Raw genomic sequence first — 26,247 nt, 5'->3', positions numbered from 1 at the left:
GGTGATCCAACCACCTGTTAATATAAACATAGATGTTGCCTAAGAAATTGCTGATTGCAAGGAATTCCTTTGCAAGTCCTACAGTAATGAACAAAGAAACCCCAACAAGCCTTGTGCATATAAGCCTCTTGGTAAGACCTACTTAGAGAAACATACCCATCTCAGGAGTCTTTAGAATCTACTGCAAATTTTTCTGCTTGTCAAGAATGTACAAAAGAGCCATGAGAAGAAATTTCTGTAGTGTAATTATGGGAAAAAATGAAAAAATTATTTACTTTTAAGTTATGTAGCTCTTAGATATTTCTGTAGAACCATACTGGTGTTACCTCTATTAAAATTGATTGGATTTTCCAAAAGCAGGTTCCCCAGCTATAATACATCATTAGCGATCTGCAGCAGTAGACGAAATCATTTTCCTGAAGAAGCAAATGCATATAATGTAACATGTGGTGAGATTTGGAATGGGTGAAGGTGAAGTCTCCTACATAGATGGTGGTTCATATCCTAACGGCGGACATTGGAAAGCTATTCTCATGTCTTTCAGAAAATACAAGATTCTAGAGAGCAAAACTGAATCGGCACTAAAAACAACACTAGCTGTGAAAGAGGAAAAGATCGCAATGCTGGAAGCTCAAGTGAAAGACTCTCTGAACTTGAACCAGCAGTTACAGAATGATCTAAATATGGTAAGAAGTTAACTGAATTTTAATTGTTCACAATGTGGTTTTGCACATTCACATGCATTTTTCTTCTTAACTCGGCAAGAACAAGTTATCTCTACTTCCCCCCCACCTCCACACACATACATGCACTTCCCAAAACCCTTTTCTGACTGGACTGCTTTCTCTTGTCCCTTTCTATATAATGGCACCAATTTCAGCAAAATTGTTGGGCTGGGGGCATGGCAGGAGGCTTTTTTTTACATAACCACTATTTGTAGATCTCTGTTTTCCCATGTGGTTTTCATTGCCATGGTGGTGTTTTTCTACCTTGTTCAATGAGAGCATAGGCTGAGGAAGGCTTCACTTGAAACATCTCACCTAAGAACAGCCTGTTTGTTAGGTGGCAGTGAGCTTTAGTCAAAGGGCACCTGACTGGAGGCCCAGAGGCATGGATTCCTCCACCTGTCTGTGTCTCAGCTTCCCCGTCTGTGAAGTCAGGGTAATGGTTCTTGAATCTCTTAAAGTCCCTACAGTGCAAGAGAGGAACTGCATATACCATCATTATTAATATAAAATCCCACTGGTAAATCAGTGTTGAAGGTTGTTGCTTGTTGGCTTTGCAGGTAAAGAAGGACTTTGATGCACTTAAGCAGACTCAACAGGATGGGCAGTATGCTCAGAAGTCACTGAGGTATTCTGCAGAGAAACTCATTCCCAACCACCAAATGAGTGAGAAATTGGAAACGGGACACCGAGAAGCTACCATGGAGCTGCTGAAACTGAAGGACAGGGCAATTGAACTGGAAAGGAATGTAAGCCTTCTCCTGTTTCTTGTTATCTCTTAGACTTCCCTTGCAATCATGAGTGGGGTTACTGGGAACTGGATTTTTGAGCTTATAGGAATCTGGTGGGTTTTCTGGAGCATATATGTCTACCAAATTCCTCTGGTATCTCTTAAGACTGCATGGGACTTTAATGCTGTATATGTCTTGTATAACATTATTGCAGGGATTAATCCTGTGTCTAACATCTGTCCTACCTTCATTTAATGTTGGGAAGAGTTTGCTTTTGCACATTTGTTGCAGAATGATCATCCCTAATTGGTTCTCATCTTTAATAGAACTCCAAATGATCAGGACAGCTGTTTCATTTCTTCCTGTCACCCTTTCAATGCCATCTCTCTTTCAGAATGCAGCCCTGCATACTGAGAAGCAGCTGCTTAAAGAACAGCTGAAGCATTTGGAAACACAGAATGTCTCCTTCAACAATCAGATCCTGACACTACAGAAGCAAAACATCTTCCTTCAGGAGCACAACACTGTCCTGCAGACGCAGACAGCCAAACTCCAGGTCAGGACAGCCTTTCACCTCTGTGCCAGAAGACTGGATTTGATTATAGTAGTGTGGAGAAGATGACGGCTAATAAGAAAATGTTTGTATTGGTAGGCTGATGTAGTGATGTAAAGATGAGGCCCATAAGGTCGAGCTTATTTTGAGGTCTGAATTTCTCCAAGCGAGGAGGAAAATTGGCTCTGTAACTAATGTCTGGTAGCTATCTTCATGAAGAAGGTAGTTATTTAGAGAGAAATTTGTAAAATCAATACAGCAAAATCCAGATGTGTTATTCCAGAAGCTGCACTTCTGGAATAAAAGATCTTTGCTCTTTTTTACTGTTAATGCCATGCCTGTGAAAGAGCTTGGAAGAAATGGGAAGAGGACACAAGTCAGCTCCCAAGAGGCATTGTAGCAACGGGTTCTAATCACAGTTTTTGCACTTACAGACAAAATGTCAAAGTTGCTAGTGGAAAACAGATACTCTTAAATGTTACTTCAATTTTGAAAATATAAACTTAGCTTGAGAAAGAGAACAGTTTTAAAGGACAACATTAGATTAGCTCTAATTTTTTTGATGGGAATTTCCCTTTTCAAGCTTTTCCTCTCACATATTCACAGATATTTTATTTTGTTCTCTTCACTTATTTCTCTCTTGCAGTTGAAGTATATAAGCAACATATAAAATCAAGGCTCTACCTATCTACTGAAATCAAACTTGTTGGGAGTGCTGCCCCCATACACAGTGGTGCAGTTAATTTTGTTGAGTTTGGGTGAACTTGAGTTTTCGTTACTTGTACACAAACATGGGTTAACTTTGGCTTTGTATGTGATTGTCAGAGATGCGGTTGAGTTGCAAGTATTCCAGCTCATCTTGGTCTTCAGGCTCAAGAGCTTCGGTGTTGTTTCAGTTTGGAGGTTATCCTGATAACTTTTCAGACCACTGATAGCATGGCTTGAGATGGTGGATACTACTGGCAATATCAAAATGATGCCAAATTGTCCATAAATGTCTGAAGTCTGCAAAGCAATGGATGCATTCTTGATTAACTGTATACAGATATAAGCTGCTACTACATGTTTGTTGTATGTACCACTAGCTGTAAATAAGTAATGCTTGATTTTGTTTGAGAAACTTTAGGTAGAAAATTCAACCCTCAGCTCCCAGAGTGCTTCACTGATGGCCCAGAATGCTTTACTCCAAAATCAGCAGACAGCCAAGGAGAATGAGAATGAAAATCTACTGAAACAGAAGGAGCAGCTGAAAGCTGAGTATGAGTCATTGCTTCAGGACCATGAACACCTTGCTTCACTGCATGAACGGCAGTCCACAGAATATGAAATGCTAATAAACCAGCACAGCTGCCTGAAAACATTACACAAAAACCTGGATCTGGAGCACAAAGGTCTGGGTGAGAGGTACGCTTGCTGCTCAGGGGTGTAGCATAGCTGGAATGTGTCCATGTTACAATCTTAGCCTTAAATGTTGGTCTCCAATTACAAATGAAAACTACTGAGTAAGTTGTTCCCCTGAAAAAGTGTCTTCTCATTCTTGCTGTAGTTAGGAGATTAGATGAAAATATTTGCAAAGTTGTAGATTTTAGACCTCTAAAGGTGGCAGACCACAGGTGACTCTGGTGATATTTAGCAAACATGGGCTTGGGTCTTGGGGGTGCTTTGTCAGAAGTAGCTTAAATGTCTTTACTACATTTAAGGATCTGCACTATAATGACATGCAGCCTTAAAAAGATTCTCCCAGTTCTGCTGTGTGGGGTATCTTTTCTAGTCATACAGTAAGGTCTGCAAGTCACCTAGGTAATTACTTATGTGTGAGTAGTATGTATCTTGAGAAATTTAAATTATTGAAGATTGTGTGTGGCATCAACCTCATGACAAAGGAGGCTCTCTGAAGGAAGCTGTATTGAGCTAGCTATGAGATAGTGTTGTATTATTTATTTTCTTCTAGTTCTCACAATCTAAGATTTTTGCTTCAGGCACTTCAACTGAATTGTGAAGTCAGAGTTATCTGTTTCTTGTTTAGTCTCTAGTCACTGTCATTTTCTGACAATTGTGCAGGGATTGAACATTATATGTAATGTACTACTACATAAATGCCACTCTGCCTACCCCTCAAAACTTTTTTTATGCAGTTCAGTGATTTTCCTCAAAATATCTGTATTTAGGTTCAGTTTCTGTGCAAGACCATGAGTTGGGTTTAGAGCAACTCAATGGTGATCTTTGAGGGTGGACTACAAAGTGATGCTAAACTTTTCTTTCCAAAAGACTAAGGAGCTGGCAATACAATGTGTGGTAGATTTTGATAAAATACAGAAATAACCTATTGTGATTAAAATATGCACCAAGGCTGTGTGACAGGACAGCTGCTTGGCTGTCAACTAAATGAGCTGTGAGTGATTACACAGCCACTGTTCCTGCTTACCAAGTCTCTCTCAGACTGATTAATGGTTCTCATTGATTCAGGCTTTGCTTGAGATTATCACACTGCAGTATGTTGAGGCAGTTTGCTGGGTTCTTTCTTTTCTTGATGAGTACCAATTATTAAACAGTTCTAGCCTAAGGAAAAAGTGGTTTTCTAAAAATAGGTTACTCTAGTGATAAATACTCGGATCACCATTGTAAACATTAACAGTTTGGACTGTTTGTTACTGAGATGGGGCTGCCAGTGAGAGATGTTGCAGGGGAGCAGATGGTGGCCTTTTCTATACTCAAAGCAGGTTGATTTTGGCAGTTTTAAGAGTGCAGTGTCCTCCTCAGCAGATCAGTCTCAAAAGATACTTATCAAGGTGATATGTCCAAGGACAGCCTGTGTTTGTCAGAAAAAAGAGACAAGCCGCTTTTTGTGTGTGTGTGTTTTGTTTTCCCTCCATCATGTGCTATATGCAGTTCCGCTGGCTGAGGGAGCAGAGGGGAGAGAGTTAGAAAAACAGCTGTAAGAAAACTGTTTTCTTCTGCCACTCTGATGCATCTAACTGCTAAGATGAAATATCTCACTTTCAACTTCAGCTAGAATGCGCCACCTACTAAATTTTCCCAGAGCAGCTCAGTGCAGCCACATTTGCTTGTGCAGTGTCTAAGGGACAGGTTTTGGTTGTCCCAACTCCAAGGTAATTGGTTTTTCTCAGCTGGTGACAGCACTGTAATCATAGTTCTGGTGCTTAAGGCAGGATTGCACTTCTGCACAAACTTATGACTGCAGCTCGTCTAGAAAAATCCACAGCAACTTTAGTTAGCTTGTGGGCTCCTAACACCATGTACAGCCGAGGTCCCCAAGGTTTGTGTAGTTCACTCTGTATCCTAACCACACAATATTTTCTGCACCTGAGCAAACTTCATTAAACCTCCCTTGGCTCTATCTGCACAGTATTAGCACTACAGTGGGGATTTAATAATGGGTTGTGTGTAACTGCAGTGAAATGGCCTGTCATAGCCCAGCAAACCACAGACATGCGGGTTTGACTTAGCAAGAAAAGGAGAGTTAGTACATTAGGATCGTTTACCATTAATAGTAGTTTCTTGACTTTGCAGTATTTGGCTGACCATCTCAGTGAACACAGAAAGGTTGGACTCTTGCTGCATTTTTTTTTTAAATTGCTTTACATATTGCACATTACTACGGGGAGGTAATAACTTACTAGCTACAGTTGATTAGCAGATCCTTGAGCATTTCTTTGTGGCTTACTCTGGAGAAGTATAATCCTGCAGAGACACTGGAAAAACTCATCTCACTGGAAAAACAGAATCCCTGCTGTGGAGGGTTACACATTGCAGGGAGTTGTATTATTATGTTACTAATGCTGGCTGGTAATTATTTTTCTGGGTTCCTTTTGCCATATGCTTTTTATTATAGCTGAGCATTTTTAAAGATCTTTCAGTCACAAATACCTACCTACAATACTTCTCCTAACAAAGCAGCAGAAAGAGTGAAAGCCAAAAGGTGTAGAGAGGAATATCATTGTTCAATCCCAGGAATGGATCGCGTCAGAGTCAAAATGGATTTTATTTGCATGTATAAGAAAGTCTTTTTAAAACTCCTCTGTCCAAGTGCCTGATGCTTAAAGAAGTGGAGTGAACATGAGTGTTGAATAGCCTACAGGATGGGTAGCCTTCCTCCTGGTGGTAGAGCTTGTCAGGTTGCACAAATCCTGCTCAAATGGTAGACTCCATGCTGAATCTGGACTACAAGAAAACTTTGCCTAGGGATTACATTAGGGCTCCAGAGATGCAGAATCACTTGCATTTTTGCAAACAGTGTCATCTTTCTTACCTTTCACCTAATATCTAGGGAAGCAGCTGTGGTCTACCTCAGGGGTTCTCATGCTCAAAGGCAGCATGTGGAGCTGGGCCAAGTTGGTAAAACTGGACCAGTATACTGCTTCCCTCTAAGTAGCCCTCTTTAAAAAATAAAGGGCTTGTATAAAAATGAATGGAGGAGCCCTATCATACAGAAATAGCAAAAGAACTCACAACACAGGTTCTGCAGAGGCAACCATGGTAATCTCTGCCAAGGGACTGGTAGTCTCAGACTCTGGATTGGCATGCAGTCTGTCTTAAATCCTTCTTGGAGCGGGATGTGAAACCTTCCTCTGCTTTCAGGTTCTTCCATTTGTTGTACGGACATTGAATTTGAAATGTCCTGGAGCTGAATGGAGGAATAAAACAAATAAATAAGGTTAATTAAACTCCACTGCTGTTACTGGGAATGAATAGCAAAAAGCAGCTTTTGTCTGGGAGACAGGTACTTTTCTGTGTGGCCCTTCAATGGACTGGAATTTGGGACAGGCTGTAATTTGACCCTGGGATGAAGGGAATGGTAGCCTGAAAGAAAAACAAGTTGGCAGGAGTCAGTGTATTTGGTGCTGTCTGCTGCTTTTGTTTTTATTTTGAAGTTTTTGTGACTGCAAAATAACTGTACTCTGTTCATCTCCACTGGAATGAGATTCACAGATAGATGATGCTTGTTCTCTCTAGCTTTTTCAACTAATGCTGCATCTTCCACCTAGTTGCTGTTTTAAAATTGCTTAGAAGGGTGTTTCTCTGACTGCCACAGGTGTATCTGCCCAGGGATATTTCGGGGCAATATCCTTTTGTCACAGTCACAGAGAAATGTGCTGATGACTTTCGACATTCACTGTACCAATGTCCCCAGTGGCTTCTGCTGGTGTGTGTGTATGGGCACAGACCCCGACAGAGGCCACCAGAGGGGGGGGGGGAATCTTCTGAGACCAGCTTGCTGTTTTGTGAAGTGGTTTCAAGCCACCTCGTTCTTTGCAGCGTTTTCTGAATGCAGGTGGTGTAGCAGCTCAGGGAGGCTGAGCCTGCCTAATCGATGCTTGTGCCAAGTATCAGGGGAGTTGTTCCACACCTCTGTTATTTTAGCATTCCAGATATTGAAATTAAAGGCATAGTTGATGGCATCTGCCCTCTGTCTCTGCTCATCTCCCTGCCTTGAATGATTTATGCACAAATTGTAGAAACCAGGTAACAGTGGAAGCCTGGATGTGAACATCGGTGTTGCTTTTGGGTTTCTCACTAGTGAACAAGTAGAGCCACTCAGGCAGGTGGGTCGGCCCCTGCTTGAAGGTGTTTTGCTGTCAACTCACTGATACTAGCCTCATCATCTGTCTGGAATATGCAGGAGATTATTACCTATACAGGATGCTATTACCTACGCATATAACCTAATATGCATTAGGTTTTTACCTGAAAACTGTTGCTCGTTCCACTGCTTGCTTGTTGCTTTTTGGCTGCTGCTTTCTGCTTTTTAGTCAGGTTTTTGAAACCTGCCACTGACAATTACTTGTGAATGGGATTCCAGTTTAATAGTGCAGTTTCAGCTCACCCTGGATGCTTACATGCTTTTTACTAAATGATCAGAATCTGGAATTGAAATAAGGTTCTGGCAATTGCATTCTAGCTTGCTTAAAAAATGCATTTTCTTTTTTCTAAAAGCCTCCCCGTTGACTTATAGACTAAGCTGAATTTCCATGCATAGTGTGGAATTCTTCAGCCTCAGTAGATGTTTAACCACACAAATGTGTATGAAACTAAGCAGGCAGGAAAAAAATCCTTTCTGGTCATTGTGGTGTTACCTATTAAAAATCTTAAACTAGAGCAAGAAAAATGTTTAAATGAAAGCTGAGAGTATACTGCTGCTCTTTTTGCAGATACAACAGTTTAATGAAACACAAGGCAGAATTGGAAGAGTTGGAAATAGTTTTAAAAACTGAGAGAGAGGTTCTGCAACAAGAGAGGAGATCAAATGCAATAACCACTGGGGAAAATCAGAAGCTGAGGGAGGAACTGGACAGGTATGGTTCCCTTGCTAAATTCTTGTATATATCATTAAAAAGTCAATTATGCAAAACACAGGGTTGATTTGCTGTGTTGTGTTAACTGTAGCTCCAGAATACCTTCATTAATGTGTCTGTTAGTTTTTCTCAGTTTCTGTCTTGTTAATTTGATCATTTTGTTTAACTCATTTAAGATTATCAGCTTCATGGACACTGTCAACAAATACTGTTATTTGGTGCTTCAAATATGGTCTGATCCTGGGATTTTTGCTCATTCAAAATAAGCTTCCATGTGTGGTTCAGTTCACAAGTGTTTCTGTAATGAGTTGTTTCCAAGCGCTTGTCTTTAAGTAGAACTACCAAATACCCAAACCCCCAGTAATATCTAGGGTTGTGTGAAATGGTTCCTACCCAGTATTTTTTTTTTCCTTTCAGGAGAACTGTATTATGTTTTTTACACAATATGATTTAGTTCTAGGATTTACCATTGCTGTTTATTTTCTGCTGCCCACAGAAAGCTGCCATTTGTTAATACTCGAAAGAGGCTTGATTCTTGTTATTAGAAGTAGGCTTAGTGATTCATATGATCACTGGGTAACTGTTAACTCATGTCAAAACGCCTTTTGTGAGCTAGCATCTGAACTTTACATAATGCAGCAGTAAAACGTAGCCTCCCCCCTAACCTGTATCCCTACTGGGGCGCTCTCCGTTATAACCAGTTCAGTGCTACTGTTCATACTACAAAGGCGTTCTGAGAAATAGTTTGGTACAAATCAGGGGCCAAGGTTGTATCAAGTTAAAGCAATGTCAGATTGTATCATATTTAAGAATCACATGTTAAGTTCAGTCACAAAAGTTTCATATGCTGTCTCAATTGTAATGTACTTTAGAACACTGCAGAGCTCTGCAAAGGAGGTTTCTTCAAGCTTGCTGTTGTTTTCAACTCAATTTCTCTAGGGACAAAGGATGATGTTGCAAAATGTTGATTGCAATGCTGGCAGAGAGCAAGGCTTAGCTGATCTGTCAGCAGATACAGAACTTAATCTTTTTTTATTTATCTATTTACTTAATTTTACACCTTCATGATTTGTAGACATTTTTAGATTTACCAAAAGCTGTAAAAGAATGCCACAGTATCATCTTACAACATTACAGTGTCTCACAGTTCAGGACACTTTAATGCTTGTATTTCATGCATCAGGAAAAAAATTCTGTGAATGTTCTTTATTTGTGCCAAATAGAGCTGCCTTTATATCCAAATGCTCTTAAACACATTGTGCCTCAGAAATTTGTGGTGTGTTTCTTACACATTGAGGAAACAGCAGCTTTATGTTTCATCTATTTTCCTTTCAGTTCTTTTGTAGATCTGAAATATTCTGTAATGCTGTTGATACTTTCTGTAATAATATTATTATCTGCTTAGAATAAAAATATCTTTAGGAGTTAGCCTTTGGAACTTAATGTTTAGTTTAGTGACAGCTGCACACTGATGGTGTGGTCTTTGAATGTGAGGTACTTTCTGTGAAGTGTCCTTCATAAGCCTGCTGGCTTCTTGTGTTTAGGGTGAATTTCTTGCACAACCAACTAAAGGCAGAGTATGAAGGGCTGCATTCACACACTAAAGAGCTGAAAACTTCCTTGAACAACTCTCAGCTGGAGCTGAATCGTTGGCAGGCTCGCTACGATGAGCTGAAAGAACAGCACCAGTCCATGGATATCTCTCTGACCAAGCTGGATAACCGCTGTGAGGTGAGTAGCTCTAGGTAGGTGTACTGCTGGGTTCCTCTTAGAGTGCTCACATTCATTGTGTGAAGTTTTTGGCACGCTATATATAGAAGGTCAAGCTATGTGGTCATAATAACACCCCCATATACTTTGAAGCTTATAGATACATATCCTAGGTTGCTATGCTATTGTGTTAGCTTGATTATGGTGCACTTCCAGGGAAGCCAAATGCAGAGGAGAGATTAACCTATCTTGTTTAATAGCTGCTGTCCCGTCTAAAGGGAAATCTGGAAGAAGAAAACCATCATCTCCTGAGTCAGATTCAGATGCTGAGCCAGCAGAATCAGATGTTACTGGAGCAGAACATGGAGAACAAGGAGCAGTATCATGAAGAACAGAAACAGTACATGTAAGAAACTAGATATTTGAATTGTGAAACCTAAAAAAGTCATCTAGACAAACATAGAATACAAATCACCTATCAGGTCTAGAAGGACAGGCAGGGGAATGATAGGTCTGCTTGATACCTGGCTAGAAAAGGGGATGTTTAGGAGGAGATATATGTAATGAGGAGAAGGTACAAAATTGCTTTGCGTTGCGTTACCACAGAGGGATGTTCAGGAGACACCTGGACAAGCACATCTCTTGTCAAATAATATAGATGAACCCATGTGGAAAACTTAGTTATAAAAGATGGAATGCTAAACCCAGTGGTACTTCTCAAAAGTTTCTGAAGAGCTTGGAAAACAGCTAAGTTGCAACAAAAATTTAGTCTTACAAGAGACAATTTTATATTTAGATTCCTGAAGAACAGCAAATATTCATACTCCTAGTTTTTGGTATTTGCATTATAAGAAATACTTCCTTAGATGTTTTTAAGGATGCAAGTGTCAACATACATCGCTGCGTCCCCTATGCATAAGGATGCAAGTGTCGACATACATTGCTGCTTCACTTATCTTACACTTAAGTGAGATACTGTGTTTAAACATATTGTACATTTACAAAGAATCCTGTTCTCACTGCAGTGGATTTCTCTTCTAGGTATGAAAGAAGGAAGAAAAGTGTTCTTAATCCCAAGAATTTTAGTCTGAGCGCTTCAGGATGATGTAGGAGTTACTGAGTTTTATTTCAGTACTGGATTATATGGTTGAAACTTTAGAAATTGTTTGCTGAAATTTGCTGAATACAGTTCAAATGTACTCTAAGCATACTTATCCAGGTGTCTGACAGTTCTGTGATGGAGGTACATTAGACCTGCTACTTGAATTAAAAAAGATTTGCTAACATCCACTGTGCATGTTAATAAAATAATGAGTAAAAAAACCAGTGAGGTTACATGGCACTGCTGAAAGTGCTTTGACGCTGCTTGCAGAAGACCACAGTAGTTTAAAAAGATCAAAAATTATTTGTTTCTCTAGTTACAACAGAGTAAGCAGAACAGGAATAAAATACCCAGTTATCATGTAGACAAGAAGTTCAAACTATGTAAGGATCTCAACCCTTGAGTAATTGTCAGTGATCTGTGAATAAGACTTGAACAATCAGCAAACAAATTTTCAAAAAACAAAACAAGATTAATCTTCACACCCACCAGACAAACTCTGCCTGAGTTATTAGTGAGTAATCTAGCACCAATCTACTGTTGTTCTTTCACCTTTCATGCTCGTTGCACAAAAATCACCCATCAGCAAGTTTGGTAGGCTTTTGCATTTGCCCTCTCTAAACAGACAGTGAATGAGCTCAGTAGGATTCTGAAGGTTATGTGATAGGAAGATATTTCAGTCTCTTTCCTCCTTTGGTGGCTTTTGGTCTTCAATTTTTTGATTATGCTTAATTTCATACAGATGGTTCAGAATGTGCTTTTCCCCTTCACAGTGATAAATTGAATGCCTTAAGGAGACACAAGGAAAAACTTGAAGAAAAGATAATGGATCAGTACAAGTTTTATGATCCTACTCCAAAAAAGTAAGTCCCATATGGGTTCAGTTCTGCTATTGTTGTACAGATATGTGAGGGTGAGAAAGGGCTCCCCATAACTGGAGATAACAGAAATTTCTAACTGAAATAAGGACAGTGTCATCTCCACTTCTCCCTTCACTCTCACTCCGCAAGCCATTCCCTGAAGCAGCAGGTTGTGTTAATGTAGAGCACAGTACCTCAGGTGGGGCCCTCTGTTTTAAGACTGGAATCTGAAACAGTATTAATTTACAAGAGCCACTTTGCCCTGATGAATATCATCTTGTCCCTGGCAGGGGGGAGGGACCCCCCAGTATGGTGACTAAGCAGCAGTAAGAGCTTCCAGAGCTGCTCTTTCAAAGGGGATAAGCAGTCCAATGGAGAGAAAGGACTTAAATTGTATTAAGAACAACAAAAAAGAGCCAAGCAAATTCCACCACACACAGTTCTGACTGATAGCCTTAGCAAAGAGAGGGATTCATCTTTAAAGCAGTTTTCATTTCTTTCCTTCTCAGTCTGTTCCTGTAGTAGAGCTTTTCACATTGTTAAAATGTCTTATGTGGATCCATATGTGTAGTTTAGATTTCTAGCAGAGGGAACGGTTATCTTTCTCACATTTCTCATGCTGAAGAAATATTTCTGTAAAATAATTTTGATTTGGGGAGAGAAATGGATTTCAGGCTCTATGAAATTCATGCTGCATCTTTCCAACCAATTAATGTCAGTAAACAAATAAGAATGTAGGATGGCTTGATGGCTTTAGCACAGCTGTAAACTTCTTCAGGGAGTATTTCTTGTAGTGTTTTATGAATCCCATTCACAAAACCTGCTTTATCAGGAAAAACCACTGGATTGGAGCCAGAGCCTTAGTCAAACTAATGAAGCCAAAGAAGGAGACTACAAGGGAGCGGTTGAAAACAGCAGTAGAAAGCCCTCCATGGCATTCTGAATCCCCAGAGACAGTAAACTCTCCATCTGCCTCCCAAAAACTGAAACATCAACAAGAGATTCAGGATAATACCTCTCAAGGGTCAAACTCTGTGGAAGAGAGAGAGAACCCTGGGGGTTCTTCAAACAAAGGTAAGGAATGCCCAGCCTAAATTCATGCGCTGAACAGTATTTTTTGAAAAGATTTTAAAAGGATTTAATATATACGATATGTTAATACTCCATCACATTATGTTTTATATCCCTTTTTTTAGTAAACTAAAAGTTGTAGTAAGAAAAAAAACCCCTAAACTAAAAGGTGCAGGGGGTTTTGTTTTGGTTTTAGTTTGGTTTGTTCCTTTTATCTACTTCTCCCTTCAGCTTTTGTATATAGTTTCTGGGTTTGCCTGGATGTATTGCATGTTACTGAATAAGTTGGTGGAAATACTTCATTTACTGGGGTTTTGCAACAAAGCAGTTTAAAGTTGGACCATACAATATTATGGTTCATTAGCAAGTATTCTTCAAATGGATAATAGCTGGTTTTACAGCCACTGCCAGGAGATGGCGCACATGCAAAAGAAATAACATAGAAAATGCTAATTTATTGTAATTTAGTTATTTTGGAGGATGATACCGTGTTTTGACTTTGAATCAAACTAAGAATTTCATAATGTAAAATGAGGTTATTTTTTTGAACACTCTTAAGGCGAATGTAAGGAAGATGGAATGATTTCTTTTTCTGTTTAGTTAGTTCATACAGTCAATCAGGTGTTCCTAATTATGTGAAATTTAAAAGAAACCTTCTCAAAATAAATACTCTGTGATCTTTATTAAAGGTAATATATATCCCAAGATTTGCTTATTCTATTGAGATCACATCTGTCAGCTTCTATATATAGATCATTGTCCTCCAGGAATACTTTTCAAGAAGCAGTTTTGAAATTAATCCTTAGATAATAATTCCTGTCTTCCCACCGGGGAGTGTGGGAAACAGAAGGGGAGCGGCTGAGGAGGGTAGAACAGTTATTATAAACTACTGCAAGTGTCTGTCTGGCTGAAGTTTTTGTTTTGATTGGGTTTTATATTTCCCCTTCTCCATTCTAATTCTTCGAGGTCTTTGATTCACTTAAAATAAAAATGCATGTCTTAGATCATCCATGTGATTCCAGGAGATGTTAAGTGTTTAACATGCATCCAAAGTTCAACCTCGGAATTTGGGCTTGGGTTTCCACAGAACAAGGCCCTCATGGAGTGCCAAAGATAACAGAAAGTCTCTGGGGCTTCATTCTTCTTGATGTTATATGAAACATGCTTATGTTGAGATGACGAGCATCAGTATTAAAGCCTAGAAGACATCTAGGAAATTTGAGTGTATTGTCACCAAGTAATATGCACACCTATTTGATTTTACTTGATTAAGTAAAATGATTTTACTTTATTAAGTGAAAACATTTTGGGTGATCTAACAGTAATTTTGTAATGGACTTGCTTATATCATATGTATATGTGTTAATTGATGCGTTAATCTAAGTCAGATTAACTGTGCATTAATCAGTCCTCCAAATATATGTGTTAGTCTTTGTTTAGCCTTTTTCTTTTTTACTGGTTGTGTAGTCTTTAATCTGTTTTAAGACACTTTAAGTTTTATTTACAAGGGTTTTTTTACTTTTTTTTCTTCTTCTTTTTGGGATACCTGGGTGATAACAATTTAGCTGCGCAGCGCAAAAAGATTGCCTTTATGAGAAGGAAAATCAAGGATAAAGAAAAGTCTCCTAAGTCTCCATCGAATCATCAGTCTCTCTCTAATCGGCTCCGGTTCTGGTCTTCTTCCGACATCCCATCCTCTCCTAATGAACCTCTTTCTTTCCCGGAATTGGGAGATTTCTAACACCTTCTCTTTAGCATTTATCTTCATTTATTTCTGACAAATATTTTTAAACAAACAAAAAAATCCCACGTGCCTTAAAAGAACACACACCTTGATAGAGACACGCAGCATGTCTTTACAATACTCTAAATACAAGCACAGATTAGTGAACATGGACTTAAGTTTTCCTGTAGAAGATGAATCACTATTGCACACTGTGGATCATTTCTTCAATGCAGCACATTTTTAGGGGACCTCATGGCATACGGTTTGCGTATGTATATTGGCTGTGGTGCATGTTATAAGTAAGTGAAGTTGCTATGCGCTTTAATATTTTCTTGCAATCACATACCTGCATCATGTCCAGTTAAAGTGTTGAACTGATTTGCTGTTGCTATGCTTTCTACAATGCTGTAGTCCTACTAAAATACAAATCTCTAATATATAATCAGTCTTAAATCCTGGAGATTTTTCCAATATTCTGTGCCACTAAATGCTAAAAATGGCAGGTTTTTTTAACCTCTTTGTCTGCTTTTAAATAGTCTAGCTTTGAATATAGAGTGGAAGCTGCTGGGAAAATTATTCTCTGCAAAGTGTCTTGACATTTGTATTCAAACCTGCTGTTTAGCAAGGTTTTACACTTCCAGCGATGAAAATGCATCTTGAATTGAGCTGAAGTTTCAGTTTCTGGCCCCCAATTCTTATTGCCTGGTAGTCATGACCTGGTGGCTTCTGAAATGCATGTGTGGGTCCAGTCCTCACTCTGTGGAGAAACGTATGCACCACAGGCAATATGCTATGGGGAGCTCAGCAGAGAGGCCAAAAGATCTCATCTCCTTTCTCACTCTGAGAAGCAGTCCCTGTGTGGCACAACCAAGGACACTGGCACAGGAGCCTGTTGCTGCCCATTTTGGGATTTGTAGAGAACGTTTGTCTCCAGGGCAATTAATAATTCTGGTATCTATGGAAGGTGTTAAGTGCATCTACAAAGTCAATTAGAAATACAGATTTGCATGGCAAGCTGTAGCCAGTAATTGCCCCTACAGGTGTGCCATAAACTTCAGTTCTGAGAGAAAGTGCCAACCCTGTGCTATGGAGCCTACGCAGACCGTGGGAGTAAACGTTGTTTCTGAAGTCAGCTTCCAGGAGTCATCTAAGATGACAGTGACTCAGTCCATTTCTCTAATACAGCTTTGCTGCTGCTCTGTGCTTTGAACTAACTGTCTGTCCGTTGTCTCTGCAAGTTGTTTATTTTGACCACTGCACGCTGCTGTGTTTTCAGCATTTAGTGACTATTAGTTAAGCAAGTACTCTATAAAAATATATAGAAAACCAGAATTTTGCATCTCATTAAGGGTGTTTCCTATAGTAAATTCTTTACATTTTGTTCTGGTTTGTGTGCCTTAAAGCATTACATTCACATTACAAGAAATGAATTAACCTACCTCATCACTAGGAAAGATGTCTTCAGCCTTCTGAATCTAAATAATGTTCTAGCAGGTAGTTTTTGTTGTTATCATGCGAAGATCCCAGGAATTCCACTTAAAAATCGTTGCACCAGAGCATCGTAAGAGCAGCAGAGTTTTAACCTTGTAGAGACTGAGCTCTTACCACAGCAAACATCTAAACCTGAAAGCAATTATCTTAGTGCGCGGATCATGCTAGATAATTTCCGAATCAGCATTATTTCTCTTTGCATAAGAGTGTGACTTCTGTCACTCTTACCTTGTTCTATTTTATTACTGAAGTAAGTGCTTATAAAATGTACCTGCAAGGAATAATGTTATGGGAATTTCACACCTCACTTACCTTTTCTGCACTCATGTCTTTGCTCCTTTTCTTCCTCCTTTCACGGTAATTGTTGCATGTATATCAACCCTCCCACTGGCACTAAGCAGCCCTTGTCACTCCCACGCTTTACAGAGAGCACACATGATTGAAAAACTGGTGGTAGAAATTTCCTATCCAATACTGAACTGTTCATGGAAAAGCTTGCAAAACTAGCGCCTCTGTTGTGCAGTTTCTTTGTGCCTGCTTGTCATGTTTGTATGGGCAGATAAATACAAATCTCCTAATGCTATTTTTCATGGCCTCATATTTACCTCTCTCCCCTTCAGTGCTAATGGACCTAAAGCAAAAGAGGAATTCCCATCACGGAGGCAGCAATGATAATGTTGAAATCTCGGTAGACTCTGTGACAAAACACTGCTGTGTGGAGCTGGGTACCAGGACTTACTCGACCTCAGCTATTCATCTGCACACTTCCACCCCCATCTCCAGGCTCCAGAGCAGACCAAAAGGTGTGCGGTGCATTTGATATACCAGCTGTTACTGGTATATCAGGCTACTTCGTAGTTCCTGCTTGAGTGAAACAAGGCTTCTAGTGGCATTCAAGTACAAAAACAGAGCGCTAGTATTTTCACTCCTACTTTATCTGCTTAATGGGTTAATTGATCAGATAGAGGGTTTCCTTACTCTTGTAACGTCATCAACTTGACGGACCACATTTGGATATCACTTCTCCTGTGGTTCCCTGCCCAGTGGTTCACAACAGTGGTTAGAAGATGGCTGTGTTTCCAATGTTGGCTTTATAAAATGCTCTTGATCACCTCAGTCTTCTACACTGCTAGAATACATTGGAGACTGACCTGAAGGATTAACCTTACTGTGTTTAATATTGCCTTTTAAGTTTTGTGTTCTTTTCAGGCTATAATTCAGAAGATAATATATGTGAACAGTCCTCTGAGGTGGAGTTTGCAAGCACCAGACAGCACGGTAAGTTTGTAGCATATACAAGGGCTTTAAACCTTTACATTAAGACTTGTTACATTGCATCCACGTGAACTGACCTCATGCATTTTAGTTAAATTAACATGATAGAGTGAGATGTAGTAACACAATGCCATTTTGGGAATGTGGGTATATTACTTCTATTTTTCTATTGAGAAGCTTTTAATGGATGCTTTCCCAAAATAAATTGTCAAAAACAGTGCCGACATTGAGACAAGTTGCCTTGCCCCAGCAACAGACCCTTTAATGCATGTCTTACAAATTTGTTGGTGATTTTTCTGGACAGTGTTCAATTCCTTCCTTAAGGGAGTGAATCAGCAATAAAAAAAATTCGGGGTGGAGAGTGTGGATGCACGGTGGGAACACTGGTGCAGCAGCAGCACTGCCTGCTCAGAGATTTGTGGAAGACTTAATTTGCAGGCTGGTTACCAGCTCCTTCCACAAACTGAGAAAGAGGCAGAACTTATTGTTGAACTTCTTCAGTATTGACATTACTTTGTTTATAGTTGCTGTAAAAGCAAAACTTGGAACATATTTCTTTGTGCAAAAAATAAGTGAGAAAAACAAGATGGATCCTGAACAACTTCACTTGAAAAGTGAAAATGGTTTCTACTCTGTCCAGACTTTGGCATCCCGTGTATATTACGTTGTTAATGTTTTCAAAGTGACTTAGTCACACAGGTCCTATTTTCAGAAGGCAGACTGTAGCCAAGTCTTTTAGAGAATCAGAGGAACTTAAGATCTGTTTGTTCAATGCTTGTTTTGTGTTTTTCAGTGTCCAGGCCAAACAGTTTAGAGAGCAGTAGAAACGCTTCCAGCAGTAGTTCACCTCTCAATTTGAAAGGTAAAGCTTTTACAGCCGGGTTCTGACAAACAGGAAGTGACATTCCATGAAACTGTGTGCAAAATACTGTTTTTCTTCCAATTAAATTTGAAGACTGTTGTTTTGAAATTGTGATGATTATGCAACCTGGACATGGCTGCGTTGGGAATCAAAACTGCTGGCAAGAAGTATTTTTCTAAGATCGATTCTGGCAAGGCGTGGTTTTTAAGGCAGGCAGTCTAGTTTTGCTTCAGTCTGACTGGCATCATATTGTGGGAAGTATCAGGCCACTTCTAGACTCCTTTTACAACAACAGGTCTTTGCTCTTCTTACTTTGTACACAGCTTGTGCGTGGAATCAGTGTGCTCTGGAGATTTGCTGAAATTGTGCATCCTTGAAGGATGCCAGGAGACCTGGCACTGTGGAAAAATCCACTTTCTGCTTTCCCTCTGGCAGGTTCTGGCTCTCAGATCACACACAGCCAAGACTGGGAGATTTAGTGGCACAGAGGCCCCCTTACTATCTGTGTTATTCCTATTCTTTGGACAAGTAGCTGTGCTTGTTTAACACAAGGGCTCAAAGGAGGTACTGCAACACATTTACTAGACCTGATTTTTCAAAGTTCTGACTGCCTTGAGTTCTGTGGGAGAAGAAAGTAAAGCCAAAAATGCCACCTAGTCTGTGTGGAAGTGGCCCTGGATGATAAAGTTACTACCTCAGTGGGAAATCTGAAATGAGGGAAGAACAGTGTCTTTAATGATATTTATGCCTCTCCTCAGGTTCCTTAGATCATATCCATGGTAGAACCGAGAGCCTCAGCAGTGAAGATATGGTGCCAAGCAGAGAGGCACCAGCCTTGCTCCGAGACACCTATCCCTTTCACTCCGCTTCTGCCGTCTTAAGCCCTAGCAGCAGGCGTGAGTCCTCCTCCCACAGGAATGGTTTGATCTCTTATGATATACCTCAGAAGAGTACTCCATCCCAGTCTTATGCAGGGAGGCAACGGCCTGCCTCACCTGGCAGTGAGATGGTAACTTTGGAAGAGTTCTTGGAAGAGAGCAACAGGCTGTCCCCACCAAGTGTAAGTAAATAGAGCTAGACAGCCCATCTCAGATGTCAAAAAAAATGTTCAAAGCTGATTCAGGGGGATGAGGGCATAGGGAAACAAGGAAAGACAAGATGATCCTTGTTCATACGTGTGGAACTTGCAGAGAACTATTGAATCTTGCAGAATGAATGAAACAGTTCCAACAACTAAGGCAAGATTAACTTTCATACAGGACTAATTTATTTTGGTGTGTCAGCTATGGCAAGTCAGGCAGATAATTCACTGCAAGTACTATGTATTGGACTGCTGGGGCTTTTTAATATTAAACACTTGCAGTCAGGGTTTTGTATTATATAATTAATTCTCAGCTCCAGGTATTTTCATTTGTGAACTGATAAGTTTTCTGTGTAATTTTCGGCTGCTAAATCTGTAATTAGAAATGAAACCTAACAGTAGTTTTCAATTAAAGTGAAAAATACGCAGTTGTTAAAACAGTCTCATAATCTGAAAATACCATCAGTGCATTTGAGAGAGAATATTTTTCTTGCCGAAGGAAGTTCTCGATGCTTTCACCATACTGTGTGTTTGTGTGCTGACTGGCACTGTTCTGTTGGTTCAATGACTGCAAGAATGTGCCGCACGCTGAAGTGCTTTGTCAGAAATGAAATATTTGTTTTCTAGATGGCATTTGTCTTTTACTGCTCAGAGATGCTGTACAGTAGTGAGGCGGTGCAGTATTGAGCATGTTAATATCTTAAGAACAATTCACTGTTTTGAAGAACAATTCACAAGTGAACAGATGTTTCTGTTTCATGAATGCCTTGATAACAGTATTGAAATCAGCATAGCCGTACCATTTTATGGCATCAGTAAATTCTGGTCCTTGAATTTTCAGAGCAAGATTTAAATATACCTCCTATTCCCTCATTATCCTAAATACAATTCTTAGCTTTGAGAGCGGTTTACAATTTAATTTTTTTTTTCCTGGTCTGTAACTACCTGACCATGTCTCCATTTTCATTCTTTCTGTCATCCTTGTTCCTTTTCAGCGTCGGCGCAGTTTAAATGAGAGTGAAATGATTTCATTGCACCAATTTCTGTTAGAAGCTGATGCACTGTATCCCTCTTGCTACTCCCTATGTCCTTCCCTCCATCAGGAACCTTCGCAGTCACTCGAATCGGTCCTCAGTCATTCATGTCCCGACAGCGTGAGGCACAGAACAGGCAGGGGAAATAGGAGATCTACTTCACTGTATATCCCCAGGGTATCCGTTGTTCTTGCTATGAAGGCAACAGCTCCCAACTTACAACAGCTTTTGCTAGCATATTAATACCTATAGAAGCATATTGTAACTCTTAGCTGTTATTTTAAAGGCTGCCAGATCACTTGCATTCATTGCTCATAAAGTATTTCCAGTGCTTGTTCATAAACATGCATGGTTTTGGAGGACTAGTCATTCTGTCATGTTATGTGTGTAACAGAAGTTTAAAGTGAAGTTAACAATAACCCTAACACTTTAACATTTAGTTGAGCATAGAAATCTTCCCGCTGCACTGTTACCATTGATGGTGTTCACTTCTAGCAAACGAGTTTTGTGACTGGAAGAAACGTTTGGAACGCTAGTGAAATGAATGCATTAAGCTTTAACATACTCCCTAGAGAATAGTAAAGAAATAAATCCCATGAGCTTGTTTCAGCACATTTTTTGTGAAGACAGCATGTCCCTTAACTATTCTGAGCATGCTTCATACTAATAGTCCAATGGCAGCTGATCAAACATCACCATTTTTGGATTGCATGGACCATTGCCATGAAATATTCATTCTATATTTCCTTTTACTGCCAGGTTAATTGTCTGACTCGAAATTTGCAGGTTAATTGTGGGCAAGCAATAATTTCTCCATTTTTGTAATGATTTTTTGTACATTTCGTTGTTGTACACGCAGCTTTTAACATATATAGTATATTGGCTGGGAGAGGTGAGGGGAATCAATGGAGAAGCAATGAAACTTTCTTGTAATGCTAGCACATCTCCCCAAGGTATTCTATCCCTGAAGTTACAGTAGTGTGTTATCCAGCTGAACTGTATTCTGGAAGATGACAGACCATAATTGATATCTGCCGATACCAATGGCTGTCATTAATGTGATATTGATGTTACAGTGACAATGACTGATGTGAAAGGAAGCAAAAGAGCTGCTGCCCAGGTTCCAAGTGAGATGAAATTTTTTTAAATTTAAGACAATTAATCTGGCAAATGAGGCTGTCACGATCTAATTATGATGAGCATGTTACTCCTTGATTTGGTTTTATACCCATTGTAAGCATTTATATCTTCTGTTCCCCACTTTAAATATAAAAACTACGGTTGTACTTGGCTTGAATTAAGTGGGAAGGAAGATTATCTGAACACAAAGCTCTGCATGATTTAAACAAAAGGTGTTGTCATTAATGTGGCATGTGCATATTTTCTCACACCAGGACACCTCCAGTAACAGAGATGACTTGCTCAGCGATTATTTTAGGAAAGCAAATGAGCCTTCAGCTACTGGGAACCCGCTGGTTCAGCCGTCCAGAAAGGAGGCTGCTAAGGTGCCCGCTAGTCTTGTTGCTCCAACTGTAAAGACCATCACCAATGAAGAAGGAAGAACAGCTAAACCTGGAAATTACATGAAGCCAAACCTCAGACAAATCGAACCTGAGCCTCTGGCAAACTCCCAGGGGTCCCTTAAGCTTTCTCACATGCCACAGCACCAGCCTGCCAGTGGGATGCGGCAGATGGCACAGCCTCAGCAGCCTGGAACCGCGAGCAGGAGGAGTACGTCATTGAGCAGGGCATTTAGCTTAGCCTCTGCAGACCTCCTCAGGGCCACCGGCCCGGAGACATACAGGCAGGAGAGCCCTCAGAAGTCAGCAGCAGACCTGCGTGGGGGCAAGGACACTGTCAGTCAGACTGCTAGGGCTTCTGTGCCAGTGAGCTCCCAGGCAACCTTGAGAGAGAGGCCACAGTCTGCAAAGGTGGCAGGTTCCTTGCAAGGTGTCGATTCCTGCTGTCGGCAGCTTGATGCAAGGCGCCTTTCCCTGGCCTCACCAAAAGATGAGAGGCCGCTCTCCTTCCATCAGTTCTCTGCCTCACCCACTGCATCCACCAGCAATCTGAACATGCAGCAACAGGAGCGTGTGAACACTGCGCAACACTACTCACCCGCATCACACACTCCCTCTAAAGTCAAACCCAAGCCAGCCCCTCGTACTGGGGAGGTGGCCCCTGCCAGAGCTGTTTCCAGCAGCACTGAGGGAAATATTTCCCTAAGGCAAGGCCAGGGTGATGCCCTACTTACCAAGTGCCAGGGTAAGCTGCCAGAAGGCAGCACTGGGGCTGTGGAGGAGCCCATGAGAGGAAGCAGCTCCAACAGCACTCCTGGGTCTCCAGATCCCCAGGGGGATCAGCAGACGGTTTGGTATGAGTATGGGTGTGTGTAACCCACGGATGCAGCTAGTAATATGTGTGTTTGGCATTGCTGACATCTGGGTAGCATTTGTCTAGACAGTGTGCCAGGTCTTAGAGGCATCACCTGCATGCTGCTCTGAATGTTCTCTGGGTACTGTTTTCTAGATGGACAAAGTATGATTAAGAGAAACAAGGAGCAAAACTCCATCCCTTCTTTTGACACTGTTGTGCCTAAAACAAAGTGGAAGCCTGACCTAATCTCACAGCAGGCTTGGCACCTGATTCTCACAGGTGCTGAGCATTCCCCACTCCAGTAGAGGCTTAGCAGGGTCCTCTGTCATCGCTGCACTGTGCACCCCTTCTACCTGCATTAAAGAAGAGTTTCACAGGTCATGTGTATGTGCTGAACCCAGGCCCACCATTGATAAATAATCTAACCATACTGAAAAGGTCATGTAAAAGCCAAACTTCTCCCCCAAAGACAGAACCAGACACTTGGCTTATGTAACTTAAGAGAAAGCTGAAGAGCGCAAGTGTGTGGCTTTAGCCATGGATCTGTTAAAATCAATTGTTCTTGCCACAGCCACATTTTATAGAGGTAACATGTAGACTTCAAGGGTCACATCTTCACCTTCCCTGCTGGCACTGTTGTAAACACAGAGTGGCCAGTGTAATTACCCCATTGCCTTCACTATAGCTGCAGCTCAGTGGATCCTTGACTCTGCAAGCCAAGTGGTGCTGCCTTTTGAAACTTGTTTTATCTTTTATACAAACACTGGAACTAATGCAGCCTTTCAGGGTAGATGCCATTTCAATTGCAAAGGTGGCATCTCATGTACAGAAGTGTCTTGTAAGTATGTATATAAGAAGCTCAAGTATTGTATAGGAATGCTGTGTAAATTGTATTATTACATCCTTGTGTGCATGACAGCCCACATCCTAAGCAATATGTGGGATTTTGTCTCTTAGAAATCCTTGTTTGTCTCCAAGAACTTTGCTCGGTATAGAAAGCAAAATAATTTTTTGTATACATGTGAAAGAAATATACTTTTAAAAATCTATTTATGCGCAAAGAAGTTCCTTGTATGTTTCTGTCCGGGGTGTCATCAGCTGCTTATGTATATATGATCAAAAGCATATCTTTAATTCTATTTCATGTTTGTAAAGCTGTTTTTCTTGCAATAGACTAAATCCTTAAAAAAACCCAACAACTTGTTCTGATTTAATCTAGTAAAAGCTAAAACTGATTCAGCTGAGGATGTTTTTGTTATCTAGTATGTAGTAATCCCATTCTGGAAACTACAAAATTGTTTATAATAAAGATTAAAATAAAATAGATAGATGTTGTACTTTTTTTTTTCCTTGGGAAAAAAAAAAAACAAACCCCAATTCATGGTGCTGGATGGAGATCTGTTTGCAATAGCTTTGTGTAAGCCTCAGTGTTAATTGGCATCTCTGTGTGGCAGAGTTGCGTTTGTTTTTATAATGTTGCCACAAAAGACACATCAGAAATCTTTGTTTGTTTGTAACCTTCTTACTGAAGACTTCAGTAGGATTGATCATGCAAATTAAGTGACTTCCAGGTCACTGTAGTATCAGACCATTAGATTTTTATGCTTCTCTGACCACTTCAGACTGTGCCAAGCATGCTGTCAACTTTGACCAAACTTGCATTTTGTACAATCTGTTCTGTGCTTAACTCTCAGGATGCCTTACAAAAGTGAGAAATTACTCATCTTTGAACATGCAGAGAATGGCAAAAGGAACTTTCTGCCTTCTCTGCTATTTTAATTGCAAACCATAGTTTTGCAACAATTTTAAAATTATGTGCTATACAGCAATTTTAGAACATACTGAGTGTTTTTGGTAAACTGAAATTATTCTTCCAGAAATTCCCCCTCAACATTGATTCTTGGCCAGATCACTAACAGTGAAAGACTGGTGTTTCTCCCTTGTTTCAGCCCCATTTCGGAGGCATGTGCTCGATTGCCCTGCAGGCTGGACTGCTGAGGAATTGATCTGCGAGTTGTCAGTTACTGTAGATCTGCTTTTGTTCTAAATACCTGCTCAGTCACACCTTAGTTGTAATTTTCTGAGTTATTTACAATAATTTACTTTCTCAGTTCTAGTGGGTTTGAATAAAAATGTACTTAATACTTACATAGTACCTTTCAAGTATGGGATAATTTTAAATACAGACGTTACAACATGGAACAACTGTTGAAGCACATGATGCTGTGGTGCTTGGGCCTTCCTGAGAACATTAAGGAAATTTTTGGTATAGGTGCCTGTCCTGCTATGGCAGGTGCAGTCATTTTGCAGTCTGCTCAATTCATTAATTGTTTTCAACTCTTTGATAGACGTGGTGGCTCCCAGGTAAGAGCCACCATCAGGTAAGAAATGGGGTGGGAGGGAAAACAAGGTCTGCCTCTAGCTAAGATGCTGCGACTCTTTGCCTTTCTGGGGTGCCCCGAGCAGTCATTGGTAAGATAAATGGATGTTTCTGTGTGTCAAAGTTAACATGGGAGAGAAGTCAATTGTGTTTAGAGAGAGAGTAATCAGCAAATCCTCCCACCTTTGTGCCAGTGGAGCTGGGCAGGTAGAGCTGCTGTGAGGCGCCGGCTTGCGTGAGGTGTCGGGAGCTGCCGGGAGAGGTTTTTCTGTGAGGGAGAAGTGGAGGGGGCAGAGCTGCCAGACCATTTCAGGCTTCTCGATTCCTTCCAAGAAGAAAAGGGGAACTGCGATGAAATAGCGGCTGTTTCGATTTGCACAACTTCAAAGGCTACCGAGACCCGCCGTGCGTGGGCAGGCAGCTGGGCCTGGCCGTTGGGAGTGCCAGCAGCAGGCTGGCGAGCCGCCGCCTGCAGCCACGCACCAGTACGTGTTGAGCCCCGGGGCAAAGGCAAAGGGCTCCCTGTGCAGGAGCCCTAGGCTTCAGCACGCGGGCTTTTCTCAGCTCTGTGTGGCAAAGGGCCGTAGGATGCTGAGATTTCCTGACACGGGGGGAAGCACGTGCTCTCTGAGGATTGCTAATTACGTGTGCTAAATAATGCTGTAAATGGTTCTGGACATAATGCTTCAAGTAATGTTCAATAATGGAGTACCTCAGTTTATATACATGGCTCATTAATTCTCTAGGTCATATTTTCTATTAAAGGACAGATTTTTGAAGGCGATCCCATCCCAAGGAGGCAGCTAAGTAGCTGATGGGTTTCTGAGAAAGCCACGGGGCTGTGTCTTTGGCAACACCCACTCCCTGCAGCATGCTCAAACTCTGAAGTCAGTGAAGCTGTTTAATGTGAGGAAACAAATTTTGCTTAAAATTGCACACGCTGCATGACAATAGTA

The 26,247-nt window shown here is 40.6% G+C and overlaps 1 protein-coding gene across 5 annotated transcripts in view; it reads left to right on the top strand.

The window, feature by feature from the left end:
* CCDC88C (coiled-coil domain containing 88C) overlaps nucleotides 1-24,237 on the top strand; it is a 101,316-nt gene extending 77,079 nt beyond the window's left edge. The window contains exons 17-31 of one of the 5 annotated variants that reach the window (XM_072863668.1): nucleotides 545-686; nucleotides 1,286-1,474; nucleotides 1,851-2,012; nucleotides 3,136-3,413; nucleotides 8,180-8,323; nucleotides 9,868-10,054; nucleotides 10,294-10,439; nucleotides 11,909-11,998; nucleotides 12,828-13,069; nucleotides 16,904-17,086; nucleotides 17,493-17,561; nucleotides 18,352-18,420; nucleotides 19,179-19,480; nucleotides 20,605-20,712; nucleotides 21,930-24,237. In XM_072863668.1, coding sequence (XP_072719769.1) covers nucleotides 545-686; nucleotides 1,286-1,474; nucleotides 1,851-2,012; nucleotides 3,136-3,413; nucleotides 8,180-8,323; nucleotides 9,868-10,054; nucleotides 10,294-10,439; nucleotides 11,909-11,998; nucleotides 12,828-13,069; nucleotides 16,904-17,086; nucleotides 17,493-17,561; nucleotides 18,352-18,420; nucleotides 19,179-19,480; nucleotides 20,605-20,712; nucleotides 21,930-22,931 — 3,313 coding nt within the window. In that variant the 3' untranslated portion in view covers nucleotides 22,932-24,237. Of the gene's footprint in view, nucleotides 1-544; nucleotides 687-1,285; nucleotides 1,475-1,850; nucleotides 2,013-3,135; nucleotides 3,414-8,179; nucleotides 8,324-9,867; nucleotides 10,055-10,293; nucleotides 10,440-11,908; nucleotides 11,999-12,827; nucleotides 13,070-16,903; nucleotides 17,087-17,492; nucleotides 17,562-18,351; nucleotides 18,421-19,178; nucleotides 19,481-20,496; nucleotides 20,713-21,929 lie in introns of all 5 variants that reach the window. The other 4 variants (XM_072863667.1, XM_072863671.1, XM_072863670.1 and 1 more) reach the window with 4 other exon arrangements.
* Nucleotides 24,238-26,247: the final 2,010 nt, after the last annotated feature.

Source organism: Ciconia boyciana, chromosome 6, assembly GCF_034638445.1.
Source record: "Ciconia boyciana chromosome 6, ASM3463844v1, whole genome shotgun sequence".
Taxonomy (NCBI): Eukaryota; Metazoa; Chordata; class Aves; order Ciconiiformes; family Ciconiidae; genus Ciconia; species Ciconia boyciana.
The sequence above is the reverse complement of the archived record's forward strand: the minus strand, read 5'-3'. Positions and strand labels throughout refer to the sequence as shown.